The 15,059-nt window shown below is 39.4% G+C and overlaps 1 protein-coding gene across 2 annotated transcripts in view; it reads left to right on the forward strand.

Annotated features, from left to right (window-relative positions):
• pard3bb (par-3 family cell polarity regulator beta b) overlaps positions 1-15,059 on the forward strand; it is a 218,939-nt gene that overhangs the window by 122,139 nt on the left and 81,741 nt on the right. For both annotated transcript variants that reach the window (XM_061053776.1, XM_061053777.1), the window contains exons 19-21: positions 1,798-2,032; positions 10,521-10,631; positions 11,089-11,463. In XM_061053776.1, the coding sequence (XP_060909759.1) occupies positions 1,798-2,032; positions 10,521-10,631; positions 11,089-11,463 (721 nt within the window). The remainder of the gene's footprint in view (positions 1-1,797; positions 2,033-10,520; positions 10,632-11,088; positions 11,464-15,059) is intronic.

Genomic DNA, 15,059 nt, shown 5'->3' on the forward strand with positions numbered 1-15,059 from the left:
TTAACTCTATCCACTGTTCTGTCTCTTCAATAAAATCAATCAAAATAAAAAATTAAACACTTGACAGAATCTTACCCCCCCTGAGTCTGAGCCAAAAAGTGGCCTCCCAAAATATAAAAAAAAATTAACAAAAAACAACAACATTGGATTAAAAAACAGATGTGTTGTTTAATTAATGAACCATGGTGTTTTTCATAAATAATAATGAAATGTCACAGGGCCATTATACAAACTATTCAACACCCAGGGAAAAGCAGTTGCTTCGGTTTTTAGTAATGAGGTCTGGTCACGTTGTTATGACCCGCCTCTTAATGACAAACACAAGGAAAACATCTGGTTTAACTGAACGGCACAGACCTTTATTACGAAAGATACCAAAAATAATAACAATGTACAACAGGAGTGAGGTGTGTTTGTCAGTAAGTCAGTGTATTGGCTGTTGGGTGAGTGTGTTTGCTGCATGTCGTTTGGTGTGAAACTTAACTTTCAAAGTCAACTACTACACAAAAACATGTTGCAACGAGGAGCGAGAGGCGACGACTCTACTGAGCCACAGCCGCCCCCACTGGTGGTGCATACTCTCTTGAGGCCGCAGAAAGCAGTGAGGACAAAGTGCATAATGGTGGAGGAACTTTATTACAGGGCCGATGCAGAACACGCCATCAAAGATTATGCACAGTTTGTCTAGATAAATTAAAGTTGTACATGCTCTAAATGTATCTGAGCTATGCTCTTTAGACAATGAACCATAGATCATTTAAATAGGACAACATAACCTTTCATAAAGATGACTACTGTGCAGAATAGATTGACTGGTTTAATGTTAACACACATGTAAATAAACACACGCGCATGCGCACACACACACACACACACACACACACACACACACACACACTCTAATAATCTTAGAAAAAGTTAAGTGGAATTTTTCTGTTGTCATTTTCAGTTTTGAACTCTTGTAAGACTAACCAGGTCTGGCACATGGAGCCCTGTGTCATCATACATACAGTTATATATACACACACGCGCACACACACACACACACACACACACACACAAACACACACACAAACACACACACACACACAAATACACACTTGTGCACACAATGACAAATTCCATTCTGTTGTGAGACAGTCTTTGTAATTAAAGCTGAAGTGAATAGCCTCACAGAGTAAAGTCTCAATTAAAGTATCTCATTTGGTTTGGTTATCTTTTCAAATCTGACAAGTGTTCAATGTGTGTGTGTGTGAGTGTGTGTTTGTGTCTGTTGTGTGTGTGAGATCATTGTCATTGAAGACCATGCCTGCAATGTGTCAGACATGTAATGAGGCATCACCGTGAGCACTTTGAAAAGTTTTTTCTTTTCTTATTTTATCGAGTTAATTACTTCACTGAGTTAATCAATCTGCCACTGAGATGTTGAATCAAAAAGTTTCAGCATTATGTGCATATGCGCGTTTCAGCACTTCATGCTGATTAAGGCCTATAGTGCTAAAACGCGTCTGCTGTGTTTCTATTCTTACCCAGATAAAGGAAACTAAAAGGACATTTGTGTGCTGACTTTTCTGTCTCTTTTCAGTTTTTGGGAAGTGACTACTGTTAAAGGTTTAGGATTTGCATTAAGCAGCTTATTAGTAATTGATGTAAAATTAACAAAACCATGGAAATGGAAACATCTAAAAAAAAAAAAAGTGTCATACTATCACATGTGCGGCTCTTTAAAACACTGTTTCCCCCCAGCTCTACTTAATCTTAATCTATCTTCTTTGTTTTTTCCTCTCTTGGATATAGATGATGATTCTGAGCAAAGTTCAGGCCGTGACACCCCTGCGAGTGGTTCGTCCCGCCAGGGAGCAGGAGATCGGATCGAAGAGAAAGGCAAAAAGGACAAGAAGAAGAAAGCGAAAACAAAGAAGAAGGAGAAGAATAAAGGAAAAGCGAAAGAGAAAGAGAAAGAAAAAAAGAAAGCAGTGGAGCCTGAGGAGATGGAGAAGAAGAGCAAGAAAATAGGCTTCGGCCTGCTGAGGTAGGAAACTGTGGAAGAATATATCTGTGTGTGAAAGTGTGTTTGTTGTTTGTGCTTTCGGTATTGTTGTTTGTTAGAGATTTTTTTTCAAAGGAGGAAAAAGCTTTTTTGTAGATTAAATAGTGTTAAGTTTTTTCACTCTCATCCATATATAATATAGAAGTGAAATAACAAATATTGTGTTTCTTTAAATGTGACATTACTTTTGTATTCTCCTGAATCCTGCTAGATTTTGGTTACATAAGCCCTGTCCTAATTTAATCTCAAGATATTTTACATACCTGTATATCTGCCAATAGGAACACCTAAATGAGCCCCACTCTATGCACACCTCAAACATTCATACTGGACAAAAAAATAACCCTCAAGAGTGAACACTGAGGTCTTTCTCCCCCCCATACACTATCACATGCTCACAGGCGCACAAAGACCAATCTTAAGAGCTGTGCCCCAATTTCCTTAAGAAGTGCTGAAAATTATCTGTCAGACCTATTTCATGTGATTAACTTTAACACCATATCTTTCGGTATGAATGGTAGTGAAGGTAGAGGCACAGAATGAATGGGCCAAAGTGTTCCAATGTACAATTTGTACCTTCTACCTTAATTCCTACCTAATGTCATTTTTATCCACCGTGGTAGTTCATGGAAAGGGAATTCTCAGGGCTATTACATCGATACAAATCTTAAGAAAACACTTGCATGCAATTTGACCTATAAATACAGCTGCAGCCTTTCAAAACATACTTACAAAAGCACACTGTGTGAACCAGAACATGGAGAAACACTCCCAGATTTCAAAGTCAGATTTAATCACAATAATTCTATCTCAAAATTGCATGTTATTTGAAGGGAAATGTAGGCCAATTAGACTATTATACTAATTTTACTGGATTGACTAGGTTCAATGCTCTTACTCTGTCCACCTTTTTCTTCACTTCTTTCCATGGTTTTCTTACTCCACCCTCTGAGCTTTTACTCTCTCATACCTACAGCACAGTAGTAAGTTATTGGTGTGATGTTTTTCTTGTTAGGAATACTCCATGTAGGGTGTAAAAATGTTGTGTTTATCATGCACTAGAGTTTGTGAATGGCTCTTTATTCTTAAGCCTCTTTGTGATTATGTTAAATAAATGTTTTTGCACGAAGGATTTTTTTTTTTGCAGATGAGAGGGTCGATAGAAATAAGTATGTGTCTTTCTTTGTAGAGTCCTTACAAACACAGCCTACTGATCCACCTGCCTCCATATTTATCATTTTGTATAAAATGTGAGACTTTTGGACACCTCGACCAATCATTGCACAACACCCTACTTGGGGTTGTGAGATATTTTAAATATAGCATTGGTGGCAATTTAGTCAATTGCCCTTCATCATATCTAGAGAGAAAAAAGACCAAAATGTTAAAAACCCATTCTACTCCCAACTTGATAAAGGCTCAGTTCACCCAAAAGACAACTATAGACATTGCTAGCCATGTTTTTCCTTGACAAGTTGTTTTTTGCAAATATATTTTGCAATGCATCCCAGGTAAAGTTCCATTCCCCAATTTATTTTATGGGCAGCTGGCTTGTCATATCTTTACTATTCTTTATTTCTAAGTAGGATTGCCTTGCCTTCCACCACAGTGTTCCTCATAACATTAAGTAGCAGAAGAAGACACTGGTGACTGTGACAAGTACACAGTCCACCCCCACCCTGTAGAACCCGCCCTCCATCCATCCTTTCATCTGCCCGCCAATACGCCCATCACATCTTGCTTTAAGTGCCTGTAGAAACCATATAATACACCCAAGGACATATTATAGCTTTCCTCTATGACCCATCTCTCATCCCCATAAGAAGGCCTTGATTAGAGCCCACTCATATTTTTCCTCTTCTCCCCTTCCCCTCTTTCTGGCCATATTTCTAACCTTGCGCCCCCTCTCTCCACCACCCACCATTCCTCTAATCTTCCATCATTTCATTTTTTTCCCCCTCTCAGTGTGCTCCCTCCAGCTCCAGCTCCCTATCTGCATTTGATTGCATGTAATGGTGGTAGACCCAGAAGGCAAAATTGTGCCATTCAGTAGTTAAGTCTGGGCCGAGCTGCTGATTTGTCATATTCATCTGAGGCCAGCTTTGATTGGGCTAATGTTCTGGAGCAGCAGGTGTTGTTGGATACCCAACCTTACTCCAACCTCTGTGGTTTGAAAGAAGTAAAAGTCCTTTTATTTTATTCATAAGATTGTTTTATGAAGTTGACAGACAAAATTAATTAATTATGTTTCTATCCATATATCAGCTGCTAAGACATACATGTATGATACTGCTTCAAATCTAATATTTTACTCTTGTTATTGTGTGAACTCTCTTATATTTTCTGTTATTAGGTGTTATTTCTTAAAAATCCAGGATTACAATTCAGTTCTCTCTATCGATTTTAAGAGGTTGAAGGGGTCTAGAAATGTAGTCGTAAAATGTAATTACTCTAGTGTTTTTTATATACATTATTTACACGGACATTAAAGAAGTCAGACTCAGATGGTTTGTTTGAAATGCCCTTTTAAGGAGACAGCTGGCCCACTAATTTGAACTGCTGCCACCTGCCAATCAGCTCTGCCAATCATCTGTGTGTGTGTGTGTGTGTGTGTGTGTGTGTGTGTGTGTGTGTGTGTGTGTGTGTGTGTGTGTGTGTGTGTGTGTGTGTGTGTGTGTGTGTGTGTGTGTGTACAGTGGTAACCATTCTACCATCATGAATATTCAAGGGGTGATAAAACATGATTGGTCACACAGTCAGATGGTTGTCATATAGTTGGCTCATATGGTGGCTGTGAATCTTCCTCAGACACCGCTTGTGTGTGTGTGTGTGTGTGTGTGTGTGTGTGTGTGTGTGTGTGTGTGTGTGTGTGTGTGTGTGTGTGTGTGTGTGTGTGTGTGTGTGTGTGTGTGCGTGTGTGTGCGTGTGTGCGTGCGTGCGCGTGCGTGCGTGTGTGTGTGTCCATGTTTTTGTATGTGTTGCCACCAGATTGTCTGCAGTTGTGTCACCTTTTGTTTCTCTCTAATCTGCGCAGCTTTCATTTCTTGTCCAGACCTTAAAGGTTGATATTCAGACAAATCTGGCAACCCTTTTGATTCATTTACACCACTCACATAAACATCCACATGCTCACACTCTCACACATACATGACCACAATCATATCTAAGTACTCTGCAAATTTAACAAAGATAATTAACAAGGGTTGAGGGTATGGTTCTTCGAGCTGTTTAGTCATCTGTGTTGTGAAAGAAAAAGGAGGCAGAGAGACCATCTGTACAAATAAAAATATGGAAATCTATTAGGTGAGATCGGGACCGTACACAGTCTAGCAGAATCAAAAAAGGGCCTGCCACTGCTGTAGCCAATGTGTCATGTTTACATGATTGTAAATGTGTGTTGTAAAGTATGCGTACATGCTGTTCATTTATCAGTTTTGAACGGTGTGAATTGATGAGAATCTTTGATAATATATGCATAGCTGCCAGCTTGGATGTCATCATGCACTGCTTTACTCATCTCCATCTGTACTGTGTGTGTATGTGTGTGTGTGTGTGTGTGTGTGTGTGTGTGTTTGGTTATGTTTGCTGGCCTTTTTTTATAATATACTTTGAGTACAATAAATCAACATGAAGGTAGTTTTACCTTAGTTATTTTCATTTTTAAGCAAAACTTGATACTCAAAACATAACTGAAGACGCAGCCACCAACGAAAATCATATGCAACGTGGTAGGAAGCTCTAAAACTGAGACAATGAATTTTAAGATCAGAGGACAGTGAGACTCTTTGAACAATGATTCCACGATTCCAATGCCTACTGTTCTTATCCCCTTTTTATTTTATTCTCCTGACTATCTCTCCACCCTCTACATGTGGTCATAATGAAATACATGATAGAACTCAGGGCCTCCATCATCAGGGATCTGTTAACCCATCTCCACTGTTAATGTTTCCTTTCAGTGTCCAACAGCAATTTGTTAGGACGTCTTTTTCCAACCTTTTTCTTACTTCAGATAACACATTCCTCTTTTTAGTGACTTGAGGCTTGAATTCTAAAAACTTCAGTGTAACACTGTGGAAACAAGTCGGAAGATGACAAGATTGACGTATCACATTTCATCATTTAAAAATAAATAAAATACAAAAATGAACTGGAAAAATGGATTCATGGACATAAACAATCGCATTGAATTGCCACTTTCAGATATATGTTCCCTTTGCTTTTTATTGCTCTTCCGATAAGCTAACACATCATGTTAGCCTTTCAGCAATAGAGCAAACCAGACACATGCTCAGGTTTTGTTAAAGGTCTGATTAAAGCCGTTTTGTGCAGACAAAAGTCGGTCTTTTGACCAGACATTGCTTGTCATTGTTCCATAATTAGAGAGCACATGCTTGAAAAGGGGGGGAAGGACCCGCCAGCTGCCAATCAAACATCCTGACAGGAAGTCATTGGAGTGTCGCGGTCTGGTGTCATGCCTGCCAATCATCAGTGTGTGTCCGCTTCCATTCGAATGTGTGTATCCCTGTGTCTCTCGGCTCTGTATGTTTGCGCGTGTGTGTGTGTGTGTGTGTGTGTGTGTGTGTGTGTGTGTGTGTGTGTGTGTGTGTGTGTGTGTGTGTGTGTGTGTGTGTGTGTGTGTGTGTGTGTGTGTGTGTGTGTGTGTGTGTGTGTGTGTGTGTGTGTCTGTGTGTGTGTCTGTGTGTGTGCGCGTGTGTGTGCGCGTGTGTGTGCTTGTTATCGCAGCACACTTGTCAATCACTCCATCCCTTTGGGATCCATTTGCCAATGATCACAAAAAGGGAGGCGTGTCTAGAGTGGCACAAGGAGGAAGTGAGAAAAGAGCTGAAGAATAGAAAGAATAGGTGGAGTGAGAGTCACAGATGTTTGCACTCATTTTCCGCTCGTTTGTCAGTAGGTTTTTGCCTCATGCACTATTCAGAAGCACAAGTGTGGAACAGCCCCCTGAACACTCTGCTGTGTTACAAGAAGTGTGTATGCATGTTTGTGTGTCTAGTTGTTTAACGTTAAAACCTGTTTTACTCTTATTTATATTTTACCAGTTTAATGTCGGTCTGGCTTGTTTCTGCATCTGCTTAAGGCTTGACAAGATGTATGTGGGGAAGTTTTGTATAAGGATGTGGCATCAACAAACTATCCAAAGGTGTTGTTTGATGTGTTGGGGGGGATTCTTTCTTTTACTCTGCATGAAGCTTTTATGAACTTCTCCATCTTCCATCACTAAATGTGTCTTGGAGAAAGAATGCGGCAGGCTCTGCATTCTCAAATATAATATATCAGAATTGTTAAATGTGTACAGAGTTTGCCTGCTGAAGAAGTAGAGAGAGCATTAAGATGTTACACAGACCAGCACGTTTATAATGAAAAATCTACACCTATCCATCTTTTCAAACTCAGTCTTTCCCAAAATGGTGTTCGGACTTAGAACTCGGTTTACACTCTCATAGAGAGTTACAGTATACCCACTTGTGATGATGAGAAAGGGTGAGAAGTGAAGGAGGAATGGGTCATTATCCTCTTCTGAACAGTTCCTTCTCATTTGATCTTTGAGTAATGATATGCATGTACTGTATGCAACACATTTTGTGGCGGTACATTGTGTCTACTCCAACAACAAAAAATCGTAATAAAATCATAAAACACATATTAGTTACAGTTTTTTTTTTGAATCTCCATCCTACCTATGCGTACAGAGGTTGACGATACAGAGACTTTTTCTTCTATATTTCTAATTAAACCTCTCTGTCATGCATATGAGCGGTCATACACTTTCCGTACAGAGAGTTGTGTTAGGTTATTAATATTCATGAGTCATCACTTTTCCTGCTAATGACAGAACAAGGAGTAATGTATTCACTCTAATTAGCTGCTTATCAGCCGTCCTTACTCTGATATTCCTTGTGAGATTAATAATGTTGTAGCTTGTACTCTTTTGACGTGTTCTGGTCATCAGACGGTGTGTGCAGGGGACAGGCATGTGTGTCTGATGAGCCTGTTTAACTTTTTTTTTTTTTTTTTTAAAGCATTTGTCTTTCTTAACCTAATCTACTATTAATATTATTTAAATATCCTCGTCATCTGTATGTCCATGAACACACTTCATTGTATTTCTTGTTTAACATTTTTCTGAGATTATTTTCCCTTATATTATCTTTCAATGTTGTGTTTGTGTGTAAGCATCCATGCATGCACATTGGATACTGAGGGAATGGAGGGAGGATTATTAGACTGCGTTTACAAGGATTCAGACAGACTGTAGACATCAAACAAATGTTCTTTGTGGCTGGACGGTTAAATTCATTGAAAACATTATATTGCATTGCTGACCAAAGTCAATGGGACGGTGACACTGTGCTATGTCACTTGCAAGTAATAAAAACAACATCAAATCTGCCTTAGCCTACATGTCCCTCTGATTTTTTTATGCCTCTGAGGCAAGACATGAAACAGGAATGACAGAATAGAAGATAGTAGAGGAGGCGATGGGAGAGGTTAAGTGCTGTGAGAGAAGTGTTTAATACCAAGGGGGCAACATGCCAAACCAGACCAGAGTAGATGAAGGGGTGGTGGCGAGGTAAGCTATGGATAGAAGGAAGCAGAAATGAGGGTAATGAGAGAAAAGCAGGGGAAGTGCCGGGGTGAAATTGGAGGAAAAAGGTAGAAAGGAAGTGAGGTGAAAGAAGGGTAAGTGAGTAGAAGAGAGAGAGTTGAAGTGAAGGGTAAGCCTCTAACTCTGTAGGCAGCAGTAATTAGAGCGATGCTCGTCCCCTGTGAGGTAAATACACACTCGCACTGTTAATGCATGCATAGTTATAGCCTTCCATTGCCCATTGTGCCCCGTTCAACACACAGTGAGTCGTCATTATTATCCCCCCAGTACACATTAGGCATTGAAAAAGGCATCACCTCAGCTTTAAGATTTTTCTATTCTTTTTTTAAATACAGCAATGCACAGACTATACACAAAAAACAATGTCATTTGCAAAATCACTCACTTTGAATTGACAACCATTGTTGTTTGAATAATGCACATGACAGGTTAAGTGTGGACAGAAGTGTGAAGCATAAATAAAATCCACTACATAAACAACTAATGTGTGGCATAAGGTCAGAGATTGCATTAGGCCTGCACGATATGTTGCAAAAACAATATGAAGTACGATAAATCAACAAAAATTCAGGAGTGCATTTAACCATATTTTTTTCTACCTACTGTTCTTTCTGTTTGAAATTATACTTACAAGGTGTAACACTCGCACAGGTGTATAAGAGGCGGCGCTCTTTTTCAATGAAAAACTTGTTTTTAAAAATGCGTCTTATACACCAAATTTTACGGTATGTTAAATACATGCATGCTGGCTGAGAAAGAATGGCTTGTTTCTATGACATAAATTAGCTTATTCATCGCAATAAATTCAGACTTTTTCAATGTGTTTATTGCAAATAGTCATATCGTGATAACGATGCATTTGGGATTCGTTGTGCAGCCCTACTTTAAAAGATGGATATACTGACTATTAAGCCGTTTTGACTGGCTTAATGGTATTTTACTTAGAATAACTCTTGATGAATTAATAGGACCTTTGTCAGCATAAAAGCTGCCTTCAGAACACTTATTTACAAAGAAACAGAAAATACAATTCAGACCACATCACACCATGTGTCTTCATCTACTGAAATTGTAATAGTGGTTCATGTGTCAATGAACTATTCCTGTTTCTGTCACTGTCTTGTAGACAGAGACTCAGGGAATTTGTTAATTTGAAGGCCGCAATGAAGCCTGCCTGATTATTTTACATTTAGTTATAAAGTTGAGTCGTGTGTGTGTGTGTGTGTGTGTGTGTGTGTGTGTGTGTGTGTGTGTGTGTGTGTGTGTGTGTGTGTGTGTGTGTGTGTGTGTGTGTGTGTGTGTGTGTGTGTGTGTGTGTGTGTGTGTGTGTGTGTGTGTGTGTGTTTCTTTGATTCATGGACTTCCAGGAAATGGAGCAGCAGTGCTGAGTGTTCCCGTGATGCTGACCACACACAAACTGTATTGACTGTGTGGTTTCAGAATTGATATGTGGCCACTCTAAACAGGCCTCTAAGTCTATCATGTATTTGTCATCTTTTAATTTAGATTAGGCCGTATAGATTCCATACTTACAGAAGTAAGCAATAGCAATACATCAAGCAACCCTCTCTCTGGTCTGTTGCACTATTCAGTGTCTATTCATCACAGCTAAGAGCTTTTAACCAATACAAACAGACTAACATACAGCCGCTCTGTTTGTTTATCCAGCTTAGGTTTTCTTTAGATTATTCTTTATCCACATTTACCTGATTAAGTCACCCTACCCCAAAAGGAAACATATTTTCAGATGTATAATTTAGATTATTGTTTCTGTATTTTTCAACGTTTGATGCATACCTCCTTGTTTTGTTGTCTTTAACAATTCTCTTCTCCTTCCAGATTTGGGAAGAAAAAAGACGAGAAGAAGGAGGCCAAAGCAGCTCTGCAGCGACAGAAGTCTGACATCTTGAGTGATCACGAGTTTGAACGGATGAAGGAGGAGAGGGAAAGGTGGGGAGCTTTCTGGAAATATTATTATTTGGATTTTTTTTGCTCTAATCTTTCTAAATATTGCCTCACATGCTGAGTATATTCATTTTTCTGTATTTCATTCGAGAAGAAAATCAGGTTTTAATTTTGATTTCTCCATTATCATTAGATTGATGATTATTCACTTATTACACTCATGGAATACATTAAAATCGCAGCGTTAGCATCTCTGAAATTCCTTTATTGATTTGTATCTTGTCCATGATCACACTTCAAATCATGCTTTACATTACTGGTCACTACACAAATGGTCTGTTTTGATGTTTGTTGGTTTTGCTGACTGTGAAAGAAATGGTCTGTCTCCATTTTTTGTCAAGAAGTTTCCTTTAAGTTTCCCTCGTTGTGTTGACTTGGTTACACTCAGTCTTCATTTGAAGCATTTCTAGTTGGTTAAGGTGCTCTCTTATCTGTCTTTCAGAATTGAGGCTGCTCATCCTGAGCTGCGAGAGAACCGGTCAAAAGACCAGCAAGGTGGTGGAGTTGGAATGCCATTTCCAGACGTTGAGGATGACGACACAGACCCGAACTATGCCAGAATACAAACTTTCAGGGATCGTGATCCCGGCTCGATACCACATCCACTGCCTAAGTCTCCCCCCTATGGTACAATACAACACACTTATGCCCGCACCCCTTCCCCACAAGGCCCTTCTGCCTTTCCAGGAAATCCTGGAAACAGCCCAGGAGCCATCCCTGATGATGACCACATTGATAGGCTGTATGCTAAGGTTAATAAACCAAGGGCGGGACCTGGAACTGCATCTCCTCCTCTTCCTGCAATGGCCAATGAAAGGTAATGCACCATGACATCAGTATACACCCAAATGATCTAAAATGAAATGGTATTTATTAGGGCTGTCAGCATTAACTAGTTTATTGGGATTAATTATGGTCTGAAATGAAGGCTTTTTTGTCCCTTTAATGGCAGCTAGGATAATTCTCTGCAGTCTCATCCTGTAGGTAAAGTGATGGAAAAGAACGACACTGCTGCATCTTTGAATGTCTTATTTCACTTTGAAAAACTTCTTGACAGCTCAGTTGAGGAGTCAAAAGTAATATCCACAATATGACATCAAACATTTCACCTTTTCCTGTTCCTTTGAGCTGTTTTTGTTTAGTTTCTCATTTTTAACCAGTTCCTTTTTCTGTGTTTAAGTTGATGTCTTAACCTTCAATCTACCAGAAGTTCCTTTTTTTATGTCAAAATAAAAGCTAGGTTGAATTCAAACAGCAAGTACAGTACTGTACTCTCAGCTTCAGACAATACAACATTTCAAAATAAAAGCCCAACAATTTCAAACATACAATTAAGAATGCAAATAATTCCGATTAACTACTGAAATTTAGTGATTAATCGTGATGAAGAATGTCAAACGATTGAGAGCCCTAAGTTTCTACTTGCTTTGAACTTTGACCTTTTGAAAAAAATCACCACAGAGATCAGTGATTTCCTCTCGGCTCAAAAGTCCTAAAACCTTACCTTCATTATGTCTTTCAAAGCTCAGTTAATTTTGGAAAATATCAACCAGTCCAGACATTTCCACACACACACTTCTGTTCCTGTCTACATGAGGCTTTGTAGAGATGTTTTCTGATGTTATTATCCTGTTATTTCCTTCCTGCATAATAAAAAGTGCTTTATTAATTTAAAAGCAGAGGATTCTGATTGCCCCAAAACTGCTTTTGTCAGTCAAAACTGTTGGCTGTGAAAGCAGGTAAAGCATTCATTAGCTAATTAACTCGACTCGAATTTACACTGAGGGCACCAAGCCTAACGGAGAATGGTCATAGCTGCATCTGGTCTTACCATGCAAGTCCACATGAACATTCCCTGAGCGTTAAGGGTTGCCAAGTGTCACACCTACATCCTGTCTTACCTCTCTCAAACTGTAAACAGAATATCCATGTCTGAGCATACAAAAAGAATTGTACAGGTAGTGAAATAAGGACATTTATGGAGTTTAAAGAAGTCCTGCTTGTTCTTTGCTTCATGTTCATGTGTGGAAAGGTTGATGAAGTTCTGTAGTTTGTAGAGCTATAGAATGATTCTTATGGCCTGACATGTTGTAATGTAATGAATATTTATCATGTCCCCCCCCATGGTGCTTTAAACTAGCACGCAACAAGGTTTATTTATGAAGAAGTATATCACCGTTTTTTTTCAAATGGATGATTATGACATAATGAGAGAAACAAAAGCTTTTAAAAAAAAAAAGTGGAATCTGACAGCACTCAGCACCTGTAGGGCAGTGGACAGCTCGCCTGCTTACCTTTCAAAACAAAACCTTTTGATCAGCTCACTGTCTGAGTAAACTTCAAGGGCGTCTGTCCAATCAAGGATGACTCTCTCTCTCTCATCTTAATTCTGTTTCATTGATCTTTCTGAAAAACAAGACGTGCTGCCAATGTAATGCCTTTAAAGTCTTGTGACAGTTACGTTGCTGTTTGTATTACCTTGGATACTAATCTGACTTTCTAAACTGACGTCTGCTCCAACCGAGGCGTGGACATTAAACTCAGTAGAAACAGGGCTTTAGTAAGTTGTTCTACTTGGGGCGGCTGTGGCTCTGTGGTAGAGTCAGTCATCTGTCAACCAGAATGTCGGGGGTTCAATCCCCAGCTCCTGCAGGCGCATGTCAAAGTGTCCTTGGGCAAGACACTGACTGAACCCCAAATTGCACCTGCTGCTGTGTCTGCGTCTTCATACTCATGGATGTGGTGTGAACTGGTGAATGTGACATGCAGTGTAAAATGCCTGAAGACTAAAAACAGCTATACAAGCTCAGGTCCATTATTTACCATGTATCTCTAAGACTGACATAGTATTTCAAACAGGCTCGAGAGGCCAACATGTAGAATGAATGTAAAAAAGTGGACTGTGGGCATGACAAGTGCTGGATCAGTTCTGATTGGCACTACAGCGCTCTAGCATCAGTGAATCGATGGAAGTGTGAAAATGTGACGTGTAGTGTAAAAGGCTTTAAAAAGGTCTAGACTCGAAATTTGCCATGTAAGAGCAGTCAATTTAACATTAAGCAAATTGGTTTATATATCAAAATGCCACTTGAATAGAGTAGAGCATTATATAAATTGGTCCTAACTCTTGTGTAGTCTTTAAATGTCAGAATTTGCTGTTTTTGTCAAAACATACTTTATTTTAATGTTTTCCTTTCTAGACTTTAATTTTAAGCACATATCCCATTAAATGATTTTCTTTAGCTCCATTAGAATTTGCTTACTGTGATTATTTGGTAATGCAATTATACATATTTTGCAAGGGCGTCAAATATTCAAAACAGGTTTGTGTTACCAGAAAACCTTCTTTTTTTTGTTCAACAGAGAAGGAAGGTAAAACATTTGATGGTCAACAGATCTCATTTTTGTGCATTTAGATTTCTTATGAGTCTGTTATATATCTATCAAAGGTTTCACTTCTCAAAAACACACAATTAAGAGGATGAAAAAGTAATTCCCATGGATCCAGTGTGAGCTTTTCAAGAAGGTGAACTCTTTGTTGTAGACCCAGTGTTCATTTGTGGCTATTAGCTTTAATTTATCCAATATTTATTTACTTTGGTGTCCTCCTTCCTTCCTAAATGTCTCGATTTTGTAAACCTTTATTCATGACCGCAGCAGTCCTGGCAGATAGGTCCAATCATTTATCATCACTTCCTGAAAGCTGATGATGCAGACAGAAGAGAGTCCAGGTATTGGCTGACATTAATCGATGGTGCCAAAAAAAGAAGGTAGTGTGTCAGCGCTGTCTGTATGTGTGTGACGCTGTGCAACTGTGTGTGTCAAGGGAGGCCAGAGTTGCAGTGTGCCTGTGGGTGACAGAGATAAACAAAATCGCTAAGGACTCCATTCCATCAGCACCACTGCAAAGCTATGAGCACAAATAGACCTCTCTCTCTCTCTCTCTCTCTCTCTCTCTCTCTCTCTCACTAGCTCTATCTCTTTCTCTCTCTCTAGTCTGCACACATGTGAATGTGTGTCAGTTAATGAAATGAACATTAAAAAGAAATCAAAATCACTAATATGGTCTTTCTGGTCCCCCTCGAGCCCCCTTCCCAGGCGACCAATGGATCGTGGCCGAATAGACTCTCTCTCTCTCTCTCTCTCTCTCTCTCTCTCTCTCTCTCGTTGTACAATTGTGTGCAAGTGTGTGTGTGTGTGTGTGTGTGTGTGCAAATTAAATTACCATACGATAAATTAAACAGGCACAAATTTGGTCTTTCTGATCCCCCCCCAACCACCACCTGCCCTACCCAGCTGACCAGGCAACAATTTACAGCGGGCCCCAAAAAATCCAGCCCGGGCCAGACAGTCCCGTCAACTGTATTGATGGGCGAAACCCGCCTGAAACCCCTTGTGTTTTTAAAATGAGTT

Source organism: Labrus mixtus, chromosome 13 (genome assembly GCF_963584025.1).
Source record: "Labrus mixtus chromosome 13, fLabMix1.1, whole genome shotgun sequence".
In the NCBI taxonomy this organism is placed as follows: Eukaryota; Metazoa; Chordata; class Actinopteri; order Labriformes; family Labridae; genus Labrus; species Labrus mixtus.